We start from the raw sequence: 20,319 nt of genomic DNA, 5'->3' as shown, positions 1-20,319 counted from the left end.
AAATTAATAAAAGAAATTCGGGATTGGCTAAATACAAAACAAGGGGAAAGAGAGGGGTATACAGCCAACTTAAACAATAACAGAAAGAAATTTAACGAGAAACAAACTTTTGAAATAAAAATTTCTCCAAAAAAATAGTTCTTTCACGTCGCACTAGGGTGCACCATTGTAGTTTTTCAGTAGTGTCCTCTAGAAGAGAAAGTTCACACTTCTTACTACAAGCAAAACAAAAATACGTCGAAAATGACACAGTTCAAAAACTCCAAAATTTCCAGGTAGTGACATCTTCTGATAAAGTAGAAAATTAATACCGTAGATAAAGTTCAGACTTCCTCCAGCAGAGGAGTTTCAAGTGGCGCACATTTTTAAACTAGCGGCGTGGAGGTGTACCGCCCGGTACAATAATAATAATAATAATAATAATAATAATAATAATAATAATAATAATAATAATAATAATAATAATAATAATAGACTAAGTGCAATCACAAATCCGTGAAGACCCATGACATCGTCGGACCATGACATAATGGGAAGTTACAGTAAATAAGACAGTTGGCACTCCACGGTGGGTCAGTGAGGAGAGATGGACCACGCTGAGGAGTACTTCATTAATGTAACTTATAACATTCAAGAATTATTGGAAGAGTGGACGCAAGTTTCGCAAGTTTCAAAATAAAGGGTTTACATTCTTCTTTTTCGCGTATAATCTGTTATACGTTTTTTTCAGGTATTTTTTACGTGTAATTTATTCATAAATATTAGTTTCAATAGACCTAACAACCTAACAGTTTCAAATTTTGACCCAATTATCTGCTCAGTTGTTAGGCCTACTGTACCTTAACCAAGTTCCTAACACCAGCGTCGCATTAGAGAATTGGCATTCGAACCTGTCCAATCGGATTAAAAGTTCTATGCTTTACTTCACTAGCCGACGAGAATGTTAGGACAAGAAAAAAGTGAAGCACGGAGATGGCGTTGGAGATGCTCTGCATTGTTATTACGGTATCTCTGTTCAAAGAGCATGTTTTATTTAGATCTCCACTCACCGATGTCCTTTGTACTAGGCCGAAAAAATTCCATCTTATCCAGTGTTCCAAGACACTTAGGAGAGAGCTGGCGGGGAATACCCGGAGGCAATAGAGACTCCCCTTTTCGTCTTGGCTGGAAGACAGATCGAATTACAGAGATAGAATACTTTCCTCTGGATGAAAGAACCGTCTTCCTTTCCTAATCTAGAAAGAAAAACATGAGATGATGATCAATCCACCCGACCTAAAGGCTAACTTCTTTCAAAGCTTGCAATACTTACTTTCATGACATAATATAACTTATCCGCGTGTGTTTTACGCACCCAATTTGTCTGCTACCACGCAGTAGAAAATTTTTATAGCACACCGTTTCTTAAGACTAGTAGAAGTTGAAGAGTCTTCAAGAGTCTGATTATTATTAGTACATCGTTGTGCTCAATTAAGGAGCGCGGTTAAACTGATTTAGCTGACCTTTTGCTTCCTTCCTCTCCCAAAATCTCTTCATCCTCTCAGTAAGCTTTTTCCTGCGTTCCTTGGTCTAGGTGTTAGTGATTCTGGTGTTGGTCTTGTCTGCAAATTGGTGATTATTGATTAGTATTCGGAATTTGCATCTGTCCCATATAATTCCCTTGGCAATGTTAATTTTCTGGAGGTCTGTTTAAATTTCACTACGGTAAGCCAGTTGTTCTTGGTTCTTAACGAAAGAGCGAGGTTGAAAGTTGTTTTAGTCGCTCTTTCTGAGAATATGCGCATAGAAGTCCAGGTGCCTTTTTCTGAAGGTGTGTGAGATTTGTCGGCATGGCTATATATTTCCTGAGATACCCTTTTATCCACTTATTCCCTTTTATCCATCTTTATTATTATTATTATTATTATTATTATTATTACTATTATGGTTACGGAGATTTCGTGGTTGGCATAGGTGAAAGAAGGTGCGGGCATGAACGGGTCTATCTACTACAATCAACAAATTAATTAAAAGCTTTAAAAATCATGGTTATATCTTTTGGACCTTTTTTTCCTCCTTTTTTGTTTCAAATGGAAGATATTAACAAAACCAGTCGCTCAGCGACAGTACAAGGTTTCAGGTACAGTAGTTGAATACAATTTTACAAGTGTTATTTGAGCACTATTGCTCCATACACCCAAAAGTTAAGGAGACAGATCTCCCAATTTCCTTTACAGAGTTCTCTACAAAAATAGGAAGAGCATCAATGCTCTATGAAAGTATAGTAGACTGAGCTCCGAATCTATTACCATTACAACCTGAGCATCGTTTGCTCATCGACAATTTACAGTTTCCAGGCCTCTCGAGGCACAACCTACTTTTAACAGTTCAAACATATTTCACTGATCTTCAACACTTCAAATGAAATAACAGGAGTATCGTATACTCATTCTACAGCGCCTTGGAGGGAAGAAAAAAACACAGGTTAAAGTTCCTGGCCCTAAAATCAAAATGATGCGGAGGCAGACAGTTGCTCTCCTAGAAATGTGCACACAAGCTTATTAAGTTCCAAAAGAAGAGATACATTTTACATTTTACAAAATCATAGTCACCCCAATACCAAGTTGAATAGGAACTAAAAGAGGGTTCACACTCTTTATTCCCTAAGTTAGAATAAAGACTTGTTTGAAAATTTACATTACGAAAAAAACTTTGACACCTTCCCCTCAAGTTAACCTTGAGCTGGTGAGCCTTCCGGAGATGGGCAAGGCATGTCCCCTGCCTGTTCTAGCTTTTATAGCGGAGAGGAAGGTTCCAGAACTCTCCGGATCGAAGCCCTGTACACACCCCAATTGATTAATTTAATAAATATCAAAAATTTGTGATTCGCTAAAATTTTAAGGAGGGACAATCTACGATTTATCAAATGGCCGATTGATCGATTGAACGAATGATCGATTAATCGATTGCCAATTGATCGGTTGATCGATAAATCAAATAATCGATTAATCGAATGATTGATGATCGCTATATCGATTGATTGATTGATTGATTGATTGATTGATTGATTGATTGATTGATTGATTGATTGATTGATTGATTGATTGATTGATTGATTGATTGATTGATTGATTGATTGATTGATTGATTGATTGATTGATTGATTGATTGATTGATTGATTGATTGATTGAGAGTCTATCAGCACTCGCCCAGACGTAGCACAGGGAATAACCGAGTCTCGCATTTGTACACATTTTCTCGGAACATCACTAATTTGTACAAATATGCCATTTTCCCAACCATTAACCTAAATAAAACATAGTCTTATAAATAAAGTTGTAGGGGGTCCGCTGTCTGTAATTTCGTTTGTTTTGCCAATTTTTCAGATATTTATCCGTTTTAGGTCAACTCAAGACCGAATCGGTGGTTTTTACTTTTCGTGTCTGTTTCTCTGTTTGTTTGTTTGTTTGTTTGTTTCACCATCACGGCAAAACGGCTGGATAGATTTCAACCAAACTTCATATTTGGAGTATACTCACCCCGGGGAAGGTTTCTATATGCATTTCATTTTAAAATCTTTGATTAGACGGGGGTTTATAGGAAAACCAGAACGGTTTTCCTCCATTTTCTCTTATACTATTGATTTCCTGTAAACTCCGTGGACGGTATGTGAAACGTCTCTTCATTATAAACAACTTTCGTTATGTTCACAATTTACCTTACTATTCAAATGACGGAGAAATTTACTATTTTCTGCGGGTATCATGGTCTGCGTGTGTGACCGACAGACCGACAACGAACCTACAGGTTACCATGGCAACGTCTCTGACTGCTTGCCAGCAGGGAAGTAACGTATTGCCCTTTTCGTCATCATACCTTTAAATTCATGGTTGTTCCTTGGGTAGAAGGCAACAGAGGGCGTCAATCGGCCATTCTGCGGGATATTGGCGGAATATCGTTGGAGTTTATAACCGTCCTCGAATAGCTTAAGTATTAACACCATTAGTCATCTTATCTGTTGACCTAAGAATGCCTGCGCCTAAATTTCTTCTCTGTTACCTCTTTCTTATATCCATAACTCACACCAGCATAATTTATTGAGGGGCATTTGATTTTCGAATACATTCACTTGGTATTTACATATGTCGTCATCCGGCTGTCCTCGGTTTTAATCCATTTTCTATTAATTTCAACTTTCTTTACTGAATTATTTTCTTCCTTAATTACACCGTATGTATGAGAGTGCTAATCCCGAAAGCTTGACACTCTTTCCTTTGAGGAAATACTCTAAGCTATGCAAATATCGAAATATGGATTTAATTTTAACGACGGTGCACACCTTCTTTTCGAGATAATTGGTGGCTAATCTGTAAGTCTTATCACAAATCAGAAAGCACAATCGCCTTTCATTTAGGAGAGATCTACAACTTTGGTCCTATGACTTTTTATCGTATTTCTATTCCTTATACATTAAATAGAGCTGTATTTCTCGATTTCAAGTTAATTTTGTACTTTCACACGTATATGTTAACATTAATTTGACACACTTATAGGAAAGATAGAATCATGACATTAAGCACGCACATTGGCATGACCAGTGACAATGTTATAGCCAAATTTTATGATTCTATCTGTCACATGAGTATCAAAAATATAAAGTAGTACGCGAAAACTGTACAAAATTTCACACCCAATGATTCTAACTCAATCTAACCCATAAATATAGGAGATACGAGAAGATGTCATGGGACCAACCATGTAGAAGACTGAAAGGGGCGTCTGATGGTGAGGTCCGTTTGCAGATATGTCGCAGAGTTTCAAAGCAGTAACTCTCGAAATAAAGGTCTGCACTTCTAGAGTGTCTGTACATTGATTATTTTGGCGACATTTCTGTACAGTTATCCGTTTCAGGTGTAATAATGACCATTTGCATATTTTTAGCTTTGGTGTCTGTTTTTTCTGTTTGTCTGTTTGACTATAACTTGGAAACTACTGGATATATTTCCACCAAAATTCATATTTAGAATCCACCTGTCCTTGGGTAGGCTTCAGGGCAAATATTGTTTCTAAATCCATGAAATGACTGGGGGGTTTATACGAAACCGTAACCGTGAATTTTCACTCCCACAAAATATACACAACCAACATTAATAGAAATCTACCTGCCTTAATGGAAATTAATTTTTAAACCTTTTTTCTCATGTGCATCATTTCGGTAAGAGGATTTATAAGGGAGATATTATTAACCGGACTTAACTTAAGAACGGGCGCGTGTTGAGCGTATTTCTTACAACTTGAAAACTAGTGAAGATATTTGAACCAAACTTTATATTTAGCATCCACCTTTCCAAAGGTAGATTTTAAAGGTCAATAACATTTCCTTTTCCTGGAATGGACTGGCGGTTTGTAGTGAACCGAAATGGTGAATTTACTCTTCCACAATATATACAGCACATGACCAACCTGACTGTAAATCGACCAAATTTGTTGAAAATCCATTTCTAAAGCTTTTTTTCATGTGTATTTTTTCGACAGAAAGATTAATAAGGGAGATATCATGAATGGTTGGTTTTGCAGGGTAAGTCCAGCAGACATAGACCAAAAGGTGTTGTACGTGGAGCAGATTCCTTATCTATCTATATGAGTAAAATCCTAACGACTGTTTACATTGACTATTTTGGCGAAATGTTCGCACAGCTACGCATTTAAGGGGTAATAATAACAACCATCTGCATAATTTTTTGGTTTAGTTTGCTGAAAGTCCTAATTTTAACCCTCCTCGCCCAAAATCCACATTGCGGCATAATCTGCCAGACGAACAAGAAAACAGATATTTGGCAAAATTATACGTTTTAGCCTGTAACGGACAGAACATTTCCAAGAGCTTTAAATTTTTCCCCGAAGAATATCAAAATATGGAGACAATTTTATTGATGGTGCAGATCTTCGCGAAGTCCTATCACATAAGGGAAGGCACAATCTTCGTTCAATTTGGAGTGATCTACAACCTTAGTCTTATTACTTTTTGTTGTATCTGTATCCCTTTTACGTTTGATTTTTGACTATTTCTCGATGTTAAGTAAATTTGGACTTTTTACATGCATAATTCATACTTTCAATCACTTATAAGAAAGAATCATCAAACCATACACGAAAATGTTTTTTGCTAGGGGCTTTACGTCGCACCGACACAGATAGGTCTTATGGCGACGATGGGATAGGAAAGGCCTAGGAGTTGGGAGGAAGCGGCCGTGGCCTTAATTAAGATACAGCCCCAGCATTTGCCTGGTGTGAAAATGGGAAACCACGGAAAACCATCTTCAGGGCTGCCGATAGTGGGATTCGAACCTACACGAAAATTGGCCCACCCAGTAGCCATATGTGAGCCAAATGCTATGTATGTAGCTGTCACATAATTATCTGAAAAGTAATGCAAAGTGAGATAATCTTACAAAAAATTTACCCTAGTGAACGTTTCTAACTCAAACTGACCCATGAATAGATCAGATATCATACGACCAGCCATTTAGGCCGCTAAATCTGACGTCTTATGGTACAATCCTTTGTCGATATGACGTACCGTTTTGAGCAGTCAATCTGTAAATGAAAGTCTACAATATTTTAAGCATGCATATACTTTCGTATGTCGATCTATATATATTCACTGATGTCGTCTTGTAGCGATCGAGAAAGGGTGTGTCTGCTATTGTAATCAGGACTCACCACACCGACTTTGACTGGCAGTAGGAATGGGGTCCTTCTCCAACACATGTGTAACTGGCATTAGTAAGGAAGGCATACCATTGTAGTGAATAATTCACTTCTCGATTTGACTTGCAGAAGGCAAGGGAGCATGCATTGTTGTTTAAAAGTCCCCTACCCGATTGTGTTTGGCTGTAGACAAGGGTACCCGCCCTTATAAACAAATGTATCCACCTAAAATGTGACTGGTATTAGGCATTAGTGGCCTGCTATTTTGATGGAAACTCACCAACTTGGTGTAACTCGTAGTAAGCTGGCTGGCTGGCTGTAGGAAAAGGGACCTGTCATTATAACTGCACAACGCAATTTCGACTGGTAGTAGGGAAGTTGCCAAATATTGTAATGAAAACTGTAATCTGTCTGGAAGTAGGAAAGGGGGCCTGCCATTGTAACGAAAACTCCCAAATCGATTGTGACCGCGCAGTAGGCGATGGGGCCTGCAATGATAATGAAAACTTCCCAACTCGATTGTGAATGGCAGTAGGCAAGTGAGCCTGGCTTATCATCACAAATCCGTAACAAGCACTTTATATTGGAAACACCGTATTGGGAACCTCCCTATGATGTTTCTCGGATAACGCTAAGAGACATGCAATTTTAAAACAATCTTATTTACTGTATGTACAGTATTTACTTCGATATTCGAATACAATATAGAATACCATAGCGAAGCACGGGTACATTTGCTAGTTTTATAATAAGGCATACATAGAGAGAAAAAAGAAAGAATCAGGGGGAAGGATGAGGAAAGGGAGAAACGGAAAATATGCCTACCTAACTACTAGTCAATAAGCTGAGCAGTAAATCCAAAATGTTAGAAAATTACAGTCTCAAAAATGGAGAAAACACACGTTACAATACAAAAAGTCTTCGGCAGTGAAGTCCACTAAAAAAAGTTAGTTTTGAAAGGGAACTGCATATATGCACATTCTATCCCCATGAAAATGATGTTTGGAAAGTTCACTGACCTATCCAAATCACGGTCATCCAAGAAGGCTGTTTAAAGACAGTCTCAATCAGCCACAGATAATGAAAACATAATTTCGAACCACCGGTCATACGTAACCACTCATGGGACTCGCAAAGGCACCAATGTAGAACACGCACAGCTCAAAAGAGAATTCCAACAGAATCCATGGTTTACTATAGTTTATAGATGGAGAAAAAGGGTGAAGTGTTGTCTTAGAAATGGCATGCTCCCAGATTAATTTATAAAAAGGAAAATTGTTCCTTCAAGACTGAAAGTTTAAAAGTAAATAAAAATGTTTTGTCATACCTCCTCATCTGGAAGTTAATAGCACTCGAACAGAAAAGGCAGTGAAGTGCACAACTTCACAATAACGGAGAGGACATTCCATGCTCCACCCTCTACACAGGCAAAATCCATCTCAATGAGGTTAGAGCAAAACCATGCTTATATATGAATGTGTAGAGGGGGAGAACTGAGGAGAGGCAAGTCGAGTTGGTTCCAGATGTTACGGGAGCGCGCACTAGCAAACAAAACGGTATCGGGTGAAGCAAGCCTGCCGGGAGTCAGTTGACAGAGGATGGCGTAAACGAATTGAGCTGACATCCATGCAGGGTATAGTTTTTCAATAAATAATAACGATGAGGTTATCCACTACCAGTTGCAGCGAAGAATACGGATGTTGTCGTAATAAGGTGAGTCCACAGCAATAATAAATGATGAAGATTAGTGCGTGGCGTATTTCCTTGGAAGAAGATGCCGGAGATGTGACGAGTCCCTTACACGTCTAAGGCAACCACATCGATATTATGCCTTACCAACATATTTTGTAAGATTTGATATTTGGTTCTACTAATGCCCTCAATATTTAGTTGACATATTTTAATATTTGGTCCAAGTTTTCTATATGTTCGGCCCTGCAAAGGGGTTTTGATATAGTGTTGTGTCATCTTCTTATTCAAATGCAATAAAAACTTTCCAGTCTGTCAAACACACAGCAATTGCAATATAAATTATAACACTATAAACATACCTGTAAAATACACACTAATATACAAAGAATGACATGTATCGTTCTACAAGAACATCCTCAGAGTCTATCTAATCACTTAAAACATGCTTATATATGTACAGTATTCTTTACGTTGTATAAAATTGTCAATGATAGAGAGTTTAGTGATAACATGAACCAGTAATGAAGAAAATAAAAATGTAAAAGTATTAATAAAATGGAAAACTTACGTACTTATCTAGACTGCCGATGCTAAGTCCGTTGTCACCAAACACTATTTCAGGACTGTGGTCATGGAAAGTTTTGGGCAAAGAACACTGCTCGCGGAGAGGTTATCTAAAAATTTTACATATCGAAAATAAAAGTAAATCTTTGAATATAAAGGAAGCAATAGAAATTTACATCGCAAAAATGCTAAAGTAACTAACCTAAATGACCATACACATTTAAAGAATTCCCCCTTCTTCGCCCTACTCACATAACATCTGTACAAAACTTTCTCATTAAATTAGCCTTTTTCTTAATAACAACATTTAATATTTAGTCTCTGTTTCAATTCCCTACTTTATTAACCTAAAATCTTTAATTTGCATTCATCCATATTACATAAAAGTACATTATAACATGAAGTAGGTCAATAACCTCCTCTACTCTCCCCTCTCCAATGTTTATGGAAGTTTCCAGAGCGCTCCACTTGCTCCACCCTACTCCCCCTCCCCTCTCCTCGGTACAGTGTACTCGCCTCTAACATCCCATAGGAGAGATCCACAACGCTCCACAAGGCCACTCCTATATTACCCCTCCCCTCTCCGCGAGGAGTGTTCTTTGCCCAAAACTTTCCATGACCACAGTCCTGAAATAGTGTGTGGTGACAACGGACTTAGCATCGGCAGTCTAGATTAGTCCGTGAGTTTTCCGTTTTATTAATACTTTTACATTTTTATTTTCTTCATTACTGGTTCATATTATCACTAAACTCTCTATCCTTGACAAGTTTACACAACGTAAAGAATACTGTACATATATAAGCATGTTTTAAGTGATTTGATAGAATCTGAGGATGTTCTTGTAGAACGAAACATGTCATTCGTTGTATATTAGTGTCTATTTTACAGGTATGTTTATAGTGTTACAATGTATATTGTAATTTCTGTGTGTTTGACAGACTGGAAAGTTTTTATTGCATTTAACTAAGTCAACACTGGAAAATATGGCTTCATTCTTAACAAACTTTCTTATTCAGTTTGGTATGCTTTTGTCGTGTAGCCAGGAGATCTGGAAAGATTGTCTGGCAGCTAGTGCTGCTTTCTGGCTTAGCAAAGAACACGTGGGAAACTATCCTAACCGAGTGTGTTACCCTGGTGTTTTTGTGATAAACGTTTATCCACACAATCGATCATGGTGTTTTCTGAAGATTCAATCGATCTCTACCACATGTATGTCAGGTATTCAGCCCGAATGCTGGTTTAAACCTCCACAGTTCCATCAAAAGCTATCATAGACAACCTAGGCATCACTGAAGAGGCATACTAGCGAAATGAGGGGTGAGGTAGTTTCCCGTTGCTTTTCTCACCAAGCCAGAATTTGCTATTGCATATCAATCCACCAAGCCCACTGAAATGCACGCACCAACCGAACCTATGAGCGATATTTTCACACCATTCATAACAGGGACTGGCTGAAGAAGGAATGGTATTACTAGCATCGTTCATACCTCGGTCACTTTCACATTGTCAAAGATAAGAATGGGACTGAGACAGATCAATGAAAGTAACAAATTGCTCTAGCCCATACCAGAAGACATAGTGCACTGTAAACACTACATCTTGTCAGCAAGGGCTACCACATATCTGAACAAATAAATGTATTGCCAGTTGACGGTGGAACAAGACGTATCAACATGACTACCTTCAAACTCGGGAACAAAAATGTTTCACTCTCGATCCGCCAATCAGATTTGAATCGCGTGTGCAAAGACCGCTTAAGCCGACGAAGAAAAAAAGAGGACATATTCAGCAACCATTCCCTATTACCTCACTAAGTAAAACCTTGAGGACATCGATGTTATAGCACACATGTTGGGTGCAAGGGGTGCCATTCCTAAATTACTGGTCACCTACTTACGGCACTTCGGTGTCCCGAATGAGACCATTGTGAGTCAGGGCATAAATAATGTACATTGAAAGCCTCGATATCGATCTTGAGACATACCTCTACTCTCCACCCACCTAATTAAATCAAATCAAGTATTTTGTCAACTTCTTGTCACGGAGGATTGTTTTCTCAACATTAGAATTATTGTTTATGTTTTATTCTGTATTATAATTAGATTTCTAAATGTGTATTGTGTGCCGAACTGAGTGGCTCAGATGGTTGAGGTGTTGGCCTTCTGACCGCAACTTGGCAGGTTCGATCCTAGCTCAGTCCGATTGTATTTAAAGGTGCTCAAATATGTCAGCTTCGTGTCAGTAGAGTTACTGGCACGTAAAATAACTCCTGTAGTACTACATTCCGGCACCTCGGCGGCTCCGAAAACTATAAAAGTAGTAAATGGGACGTAAAGAAAATAACATTGTTATTATGATTATTATTTATATTCTGTGACATTCTTTGTCAGTTTGGCAACCTCAATCATTTGAGGAAGAAGAAAATAATAATACCTGGCGTGTTGGCCGTGCGGTTAAGGGTGCACTGCTGTGACCTTGCATCCGGGAGATAGTGGGTTCGAGCCCCACTCTCGGCAGCCCTGAAGATGGCTTTTCGTGGTTTCCCACTTTCACGCCAGGCGAAAGTTGGGGCTGTACCTAATTAAGGCCACGGCCAGTTCCTTCCCACTCCTAGGCCTTTCCTATCCCATCGTCGCCATAAGACCTGTCTGTGCCGGTGCGACGTAAAACAACTTGTAAATAATAATAATAATAATAATAATAATAATAATAATAATAATAATAATAATAATAATAATAATAATAATGTAAAATATTACGTAACATTTACAGAAATTGATTGACTCTGTTCCAGTGTTAATGGACATTATTCTTCTTCTTTTTCAGATGCACCTCCGGTATTATTGTACAGCTTCATCGAACAGACATTACAACCAGGGCCAGCCGTATCACTTAAATGTAGTGCAGCTGGAAATCCTACACCGCAGATCTCATGGACACTGGATGGCTTCCCGCTGCCTAGCAACGGCAGGTAGGAAACCTTCTATATCAAATTTTGGCTCATGTTATGACAAGTATGTATCTTCACGTGCATTGTACTAGGGTAGCTTTGACTCCTAAAACGCTTAGTCTACGTTCATATAAACTATACTGTGTGCATTTAAGGATGAAAAGTATCATTGTTATACATACGCTTAAACTAATTAACAGCATTGAGCATCTTCTTCATAGTAATAGATGAAATTTCTAATCGGGTCCTTATATTTACCGTCGGGAAAGAAACTTCTATCGTGGGAACAGTGTCTTTGTTTACTGCATTACAAAATAGTAAGAGCTCTATCCGTGATTGGGAGAGAAGCGTGTTCATCCACTTATGCAGGCACGGATACAATCTAGTCAGGCAATTCATTCATTCAATCATTCATTTATTTATTCATTCAACCTTAAGAATGATGGCAATAGGCTCAGCGCCGAGCTAAGTTGGCTCAGATGGTTGAGGCACTGGCCTTCTGACGCCAGCTAGGTTGCTTCGATCCTGGCTCAGTCCGGTGGTATTTGAAGGTGCTCAAATATGTCAGCCTTGATTCAGTAGATTTACTGGCTCGTAAACGAACTCTGGCTGGACTAAATTCCCGCACCTCGGTGTCTTCGAAACCCGTGAAAGTAGTTAGCGGGTCGTAAAGCCAATAACATTATTATTATTATTATTATTATTATTATTATTATTATTATTATTATTATTATTATTATTATTATTATTATTATTATTATTACAGGCTAAGCACTTGTCATCGGCGAGTGGTGAAATTAAATGAAATGAAACGGCGTATGGCTTTTAGTGCCAGGAGTGTCTGAGGACAAGTTCGGCTTGCCAGATGTAGGTATTTTCATTTGACTCATGTAGGCGACCTGCGCGTCGTGATGAAGATGAAATGATGATGAAGACGACACATACACCCAGCCCCCGTGCCAGCGAAATTAACCAATTATGGTTAAAATTCCCGATCCTGCCGGGAATCGAACCCGGGACCCCTGTGACCAAAGGCCAGCACGCTAACCATTTAGTCTTGGAGCCGAACATAGACGAGTGGTGATGATAGTGATTAATGTTTGAGGGAGTACAACTAGGCAACCATCCTAATCAGCACTAATTAAAAGGGAAAATACGCATGCGGTCCGATACTTTGAAAAATGAATGTGTCAACCAAAGAAAGACGAGGGGCATGAAAGGCGTGAAAATGAAAGTCTCCCTAGGCTTCTATTCATAATACAATCGGGGTAAGAAAAGAACAAGAGTTGACCAAGAGAGGTCGGATGAAAGTGAGGAGCCTGGCACAAGTAAGTGGAAGCAATGCCTGGACTCAACTAAGGGCCGCGTTGTCGCCAATCCAGGTTCGCAAGTTAAGAGCCACTGGGGTCCCTTTTAATCGCCTCTTACGACAGTCAGGAGATACCCCCACCCATAGGGGGATGTCATAGATAGCGGAAATTGAAATGAATGTAATTTGTCGATCTCCTAGGACTCCACACTGCCCAGACTGCCTGAGGTGTTACGCTCATAGTTCCCGGGAATCTCAGTCGCTTGATATTAGACTGCTCCGTAACGGTGACAAAGCACGCCAGTAGAAACTCATAAGAAGAAAGAAGGGGATCACTATTATGACACATAATAAAATGGAACAACCGGTTCTTTTCATCTCATGTGCACCTACTGTAGTACCAGCGAGGGGATCACTTTAACGTGCGATCCATTCTATTTGAAAACACTTCCTCTTCTTCACGCACGTCCAGTGTCTGTGGATTATGGAGAGGGGTAGTGCTTCCGTTAAATATTACATTCATCTCGCGTAATACTAAATAGTGGGTAGCCTATGCAACAATTCCTCATTCCGTGAGACTAATTGCTCACTGTTTCTGAAAATATGACAAATTTTCATCAATAACTTTCAAAAACGAACTAAAGGCCTCCTTTGATGAAGATTTGAACATACGGTAGTCTATTAATCCTATCATCAAAATACAAAATAGTTCAACGCAAAAAATCGTCTTAAATAACAGTTTAATTTGACCGTCAATTTGATAGTTGTATCACAGACATTCATTATTCTGTATTTCATAACGATTACTCCACATTCAATAACGTATAATACTCGTATAAAGCAGCCTGTGTCTTCATTTTGAGATGTCGCCAGTAGAATTCCCAAAGACTTTTTCCCATTTCCCATTACTTTTTACATTTGTATTATTATTTAATCATTTTACCGTCCAGGGTTGATTTCACCCCAGGTTTCAGGGAGGGATCCCCCCTCTACCACCTCAAGGGCGTGAGACATTTGATCGAGGATACAACTTGGATGGAGGACCAGTACCTAACCCAGGCGGCCTCACTTACTATGCTGAACAGGGCGTTGTGGGGATGGAAATATTGGAGGGGATGGGCAAGGAAGGGACAAGGAAGTCGACGTGGCCATATCTTAGGTACCATACCGGCATTTGCCTAGAGGAGAAGTCGCAAACCACGGGAAACCAGTTTGAGGATGGCTCAGGTGGAAATCAAACCCCCTCTACTAAGTTGACCTCCCGAGGTTGAGTGAACCCCGTTCCGGTCCCCGTGCCACTTTTCAAAATTCGTGGCAGAGCCGGGAATGAAACCCGGCCTCCGGGTTTGGCAGCTAATCACACTAACCACTACACCACAGAGACGGACATTATTATTATTATTATTATTATTATTATTATTATTATTATTATTATTATTATTATTATTATTATTATTATTATTATTATTATTATTATTATTATTATTATTATGAATAAGAGGAATACATGGTAATTGATTAAGATTGGTTGCAATCTTGAATAAATAGATACAGTAACCTTCTAATTTACATTTGCATTTGTGTTTGTCGATGTTTGGTTTAAGTTGCTCTATCGAATATAGAAGCTGTGAGAGAAAGTATAGACATTAAATATCGAGTATCAATAAATGTTGGTATAGACTAATCACTTAAATAACTATGCAGCATATAAATAATCTATTACCGATGGATTTTTCGGCGCCATGTCTGAATTATTAGCATGCTAGGTTTTGGTACAAAGGTCCCGGTTTGAGAAAGAAGCAGCCGTGGCCTTAATCTTGTATAACCTAAAAAATTGTGTCACATGAAAATGGGAAACCACGGAAAATCACCTTCAGGGCAACCATCTGCCGAATGCAACTAAACAGCTAAACGCCCCTAACCACGTAGCCTACTCGCTTGGCAATTCAACTTCTCTGCAGTTCAAACCTCAGTCAGGTCTCGCATGTATCGATTATCAGCGAAATCTAACGTGGAAAGTTCCTGTACCAATTTTCGTAATTATCACTTATTATATAATACTATAACGTGTCAGCCCCGTGGTAGCTCCTTTAGGTATTTCCAGGAAGGGGCTGGTGACTCAGACGACCTGGAATCTCCCAGCCGTCCTGTGGGGTTGGACCGGCCTTCCCCTGTATTGTCCTCGGCGGCCGGCTTACCTGTGAGTTTCTTTGAGATTCAACGGGAATGTTCTGTCTCCTGAAATTTCTCAATCAAATTACGCGAGCTATAAAAAGGGAGATGAGCCCCGGAGAGTCAGTCAGAGTTGGACTCCGTGTGGGAGTCAGTGTAAGAGTGAGCGACAGTTGGGCTCTGAGGTGGAACCAGTGTGTCACCCAGTGAATTGGGGTTCGGTGGCTGGGCTTAGGGCGACAGGGGTGTTGGCTGTCGATAGTGTCCCACCAAGGTCTGAACCAGGAGCTGTTGTGGTGTCGGAGTGTCCAGTGAGTAGCTGCATGGGAGACGGCGTACGGAACAGAAGACTGTGTACTGCCTTAGAGTACTGTGTGCGTGTGTACTTCTGTGGATTGAGGACCGCCGTGAAGCAGTTATCGTGAGCGTGGACGTGTGTTAATACTCGCTGTTGTGAGTATTGTCCTGCTGTTGGATACTGTTGAGTTGTTCCTGATTGTTGTTCACTTCATGTGATTGTGTGAAGTATCGGACTATCATTGGAGTCGACCCGACGAACAGTCGCCGTGTGTTGTATAGCCAGGAGCACTGTGTTAAAATCCATCTGTCTACGCACAGTGGCTGTACCACAGAGTTAGTATATAATACACTAGAGGTAGCATTGGCACTGCAGTCGCGTGCGAAGTTGAGTGAGCGTGCTGTTTGGCAAAAGCTGGATTGTTTGGCACTGTCACTACTGGAGCTTCCCGATAAATTGAAGTATATACTTCTCTGAAATAAAATACGAGTCTCCTGTGCAGTTTATGGCTGCATAGAGAGGTTTACAAAGGGCAATGGCGTATCATTTCACAGGTATGTTTCCTTGAAATTCATTTCCGTGCGTATAAAATAATATTTTGCGTGACACTGATTGCCATGTGAATTGTCCTACTTGGGCTGACTTCGCGACTGATTCCCCTGTCGGCGTGAATGAGATTCTTTGGATCTTACCTTGAAGACTGAAATTAATGTTTTAGGAAATATAAGGGCTGACACTTTCCTTTCACTGAATGGCCATGCCTTTGAAAGTGAATATCCAGAAATATCATGTGCATGATACCGAGCGAGCGGCTGCAGGCTTTAGGTCACTTAGCTGTCAGCTTGCATTCAGGAGATAGTGGATTTGAACCCCACTGCCGGCGGCCCTGAAGATGGGTTCCAATTTTTACACCAGGCAAATACTGGGGCTGTACCTTAGTTAAGGCCACAGTAGGTTTTTTTCCCACTTGTAGCCCTTTCCTGTCCCATGGTCGCCGTAAGAACTGTGTGTGTCGGTGCGACGTAAAGCAAATTGGTACAAAAAAGAAAAGTTGTGCATGATAGTCTGGAATTGTGCTCCGTTTTTCACTTTTTGCGTGTATTTATAGTATATTAAAAGCTATTGAATGTATTTTCTGTATATACAGTTTGTTGCTTTCCCTTCGTACAATACGTGTAGCAGTCACCATTCATACCTTACCAGACGTTAAAATTTAGAGCCCAAATGTGCAACACTATGTGAACATCCGAGTCCTTTACTTTCGTGAATATTATTCCCTCAAGTGGCACAATACGTGCGGTTAGGGCCACGCAGCTGTAAGCTTTCTGGAAATAGTGGGTTAAAACCCCACTGTCGGCAGCACTGAAGATGGTTTTCCGTGGTTTACCATTTTCACACCAGGCAAATGCTGGGGATGTACCTCATTTAAGCCCATGCGCGCTTCTTTCCCACTCCTAGATCTTTCCTATCCCAGCATCGCCATAAGGCCCGTCTGTGTCGGCGCGACGTAAAGCAAATTGTAAAAATTATTGTAAGTTTTTTCAGTTTTCTTCAATCATATAATTTACCACTTCCCTTTCCATTAACAGAAATCATTTTACAAGTTAACATCTTAAAGCAAATCATACATTTCAGGAAAAGCTAAATAAAAACATAATAGGCTGAAACCACAAACGAGTGTCATATTTCCACTTGTAATCGCATTTAAAAAACATGGACAGTAATAATAAAAATAATTTTGGTTTTACGTCCCCCTAACTACTTACGCGGTTTTCAGAGATGCTGAAGAGTCGGAATTTTTTTCCTACGGGAGTTTTTTCTTGTGCCGGTAAATTTATCTACAAGAGGCTGACATATTTGAGCGTCTTCAAGTATCACCGGACTGAGTCAGGCTCGAACTTCCCAACTTGGGTTCAGAAAGCCAGTGTTTAAACCGTCGATGACAGCATTTTGCCTACTTTACCCCAAAATCTCGCCAACGCTTTTAGACCTAAAAGCTCTCTCGTCCGCTTCGTACGAGAAAGGACATTTTCGGTTTTGGGCAGAATTATACCAAGGTCCTGGTGATTTACACAAGAGAAAGTGAATTATACGTGCCCTCCTTCTAATCGTGTGTTGTTAGAAGACTTAATATGAACAGTAAATTGATTTTATGTTACTTAACTGCAGCTGAACACCGTCCTCTTTCATCACGCATTTCTCCTGTATTTATGCTTTTAGGGCTTTCTTTTTTACTGGAGAGAAGCACACCAAGTACACTGACTGACAGAGCAAATTCAACACCAAGAAGGAGTGGTCAGAACTTTATGCCAATTGCAGGGTAGACTGACGTCACTGAGGTATGCTCATGATGTGAAATGCGCCGCTGTGCTGCGCACGTAGCGAACGATAAATGGGACACGGCGTTGGCGAATGGCCCACTTCGTACCGTGATTTCTCAGCCGACAGTCATTGTAGAACGTGTTGTCGTGTGCCACAGGACACGTGTATAGCTAAGAATGCCAGGCCGCCGTGAACGGAGGCATTTCCAGCAGACAGACGACTTTACGAGGGGTATGGTGATCGGGCTGAGAAGGGCAGATTGGTCGCTTCGTCAAATCGCAGCCGATACCCATAGGGATGTGTCCACGGTGCAGCGCCTGTGGCAAAGATGGTTGGCGCAGGGACATGTGGCACGTGCGAGGGGTCCAGGCGCAGCCCGAGTGACGTCAGCACGCGAGGATCGGCACATCCGCCGCCAAGCGGTGGCAGCCCCGCACGCCACGTCAACCGCCATTCTTCAGCATGTGCAAGACACCCTGGCTGTACCAATATCGACCAGAACAATTTCCCGTCGATTGGTTGAAGGAGGCCTGCACTCCCGGCGTCCGCTCAGAAGACTACCATTGACTCCATAGCATAGACGTGCACGCCTGGCATGGTGCCGGGCTAGAGCGACTTGGATGAGGGAATGGCGGAACGTCGTGTTCTCCGATGAGTCACGCTTCTGTTCTGTCAGTGATAGTCACCGCAGACGAGTGTGGCGTCGGCATGGAGAAAGGTCAAATCCGGCAGTAACTGTGGAGCGCCCTACCGCTAGACAACGCGGCATCATGGTTTGGGGCGCTATTTCGTATGATTCCACGTCACCTCTAGTGCGTATTCACCGCTACGTGCAGCATGTGCTGCGGCCGGTGGCACTCCCGTACCTTCAGGGGCTGCCCAATGCTCTGTTTCAGCAGGATAATGCCCGCCCACACACTGCTCGCATCTCCCAACAGGCTCTACGAGGTGTACAGATGCTTCCGTGGCCAGCGTACTCTCCGGATCTCTCACCAATCGAACACATGTGGGATCTCATTGGACGCCGTTTGCAAACTCTGCCCCAGCCTCGTACGGACGACCAACTGTGGCAAATGGTTGACAGAGAATGGAGAACCATCCCTCAGGACACCATCCGCACTCTTATTGACTCTGTACCTCGACGTGTTTCTGCGTGCATCGCCGCTCGCGGTGGTCCTACATCCTACTGAGTAGATGCCGTGCGCATTGTGTAACCTGCATATCGGTTTGAAATAAACATCAATTATTCGTCCGTGCCGTCTCTGTTTTTTTCCCAACTTTCATCCCTTTCGAACCACTCCTTCTTGGTGTTGCATTTGCTCTGTCAGTCAGTGTATATTGTAGTTTCTGAGAATGTTTACATGTGTGCCAAACCACCCCCTATACTATCCCCCCCAAAAATCAATGGGATGACATTACGCCGAAAGTAATATATACATCGGGAATAATTGAGGCGTGGACCCCGGCTAGGAAAGGCCGAGATATAGCCCTAAACTGGAAGTGACCCTCGTTGTCGGTGAACAAGCGGTAAAAACTACAACTACCAGCAATGAAAAACAGAATGAATTAAAATTGGGATTTATTAATAAGATTGAAATCAAATATTAAACAAGAACACATAATTGAAAATAAAAAGAATGTAACGGTTATGAACAAGAACGTACCTTTCAGAAATGAATATCTCCATATCAAGGCGTGAGCGCAAGATTACGCTTATTTCAATACTCAATCACACATATTAACAAGCTCAGCGCCTTCCAAGAACACCTTCATTACATCACAGGGCAGCGTAATTACCATTTTCACATCTCAGTTTAGGTCGCCCCATTTACGAGAAGCTTTTCCATTCATAGCACGTCTTTACTTACACCATTATGCAATCAACAATATCAATAGCTCGCCAACAATCCGACCAGCACAGAGAACAAAAGGCAAATAATAAATGGAGATATCGGTACGAGACTGAGATAAACATCCCTGGACCAAATCAAAGATGATACATCAAAGAATACTACAGGCATGCGCAAAACAGAATACACGCAGCAAACATGGCGGCCACTCGGGCGAGCACACGCCAGGGGACAAAAATTAAATAATCAAATCTGTACCGAGTACAAAATAGGGCACAGATATAAACAAAGCAATGAATCAGGTCGGCCGACATACCACCTTTCCCCCCCCCCCCCCCTCACTCATTAACACACACACATTAGGGTATCGGGAAATAAAAATGCGAACGGCCGTTCAGATAACAAAGTCAAATACAATTCAGAAATTATGACCCACACGGTCATAACCAACAGGTCTCACATATTTCAAG

At 40.8% G+C, this 20,319-nt stretch overlaps 1 protein-coding gene across 1 annotated transcript in view; it reads left to right on the top strand.

Annotated features, from left to right (window-relative positions):
* LOC136874332 (cell adhesion molecule Dscam2) overlaps window positions 1-20,319 on the top strand; it is a 1,095,748-nt gene that overhangs the window by 643,784 nt on the left and 431,645 nt on the right. The window contains exon 6 of the mRNA XM_068227756.1: window positions 11,775-11,919. Coding sequence (XP_068083857.1) covers window positions 11,775-11,919 — 145 coding nt within the window. The remainder of the gene's footprint in view (window positions 1-11,774; window positions 11,920-20,319) is intronic.

This window comes from Anabrus simplex, chromosome 5 (assembly GCF_040414725.1).
Source record: "Anabrus simplex isolate iqAnaSimp1 chromosome 5, ASM4041472v1, whole genome shotgun sequence".
Lineage (NCBI taxonomy): Eukaryota > Metazoa > Arthropoda > Insecta > Orthoptera > Tettigoniidae > Anabrus > Anabrus simplex.
This window is presented reverse-complemented; position numbering and strand designations above follow the sequence as displayed.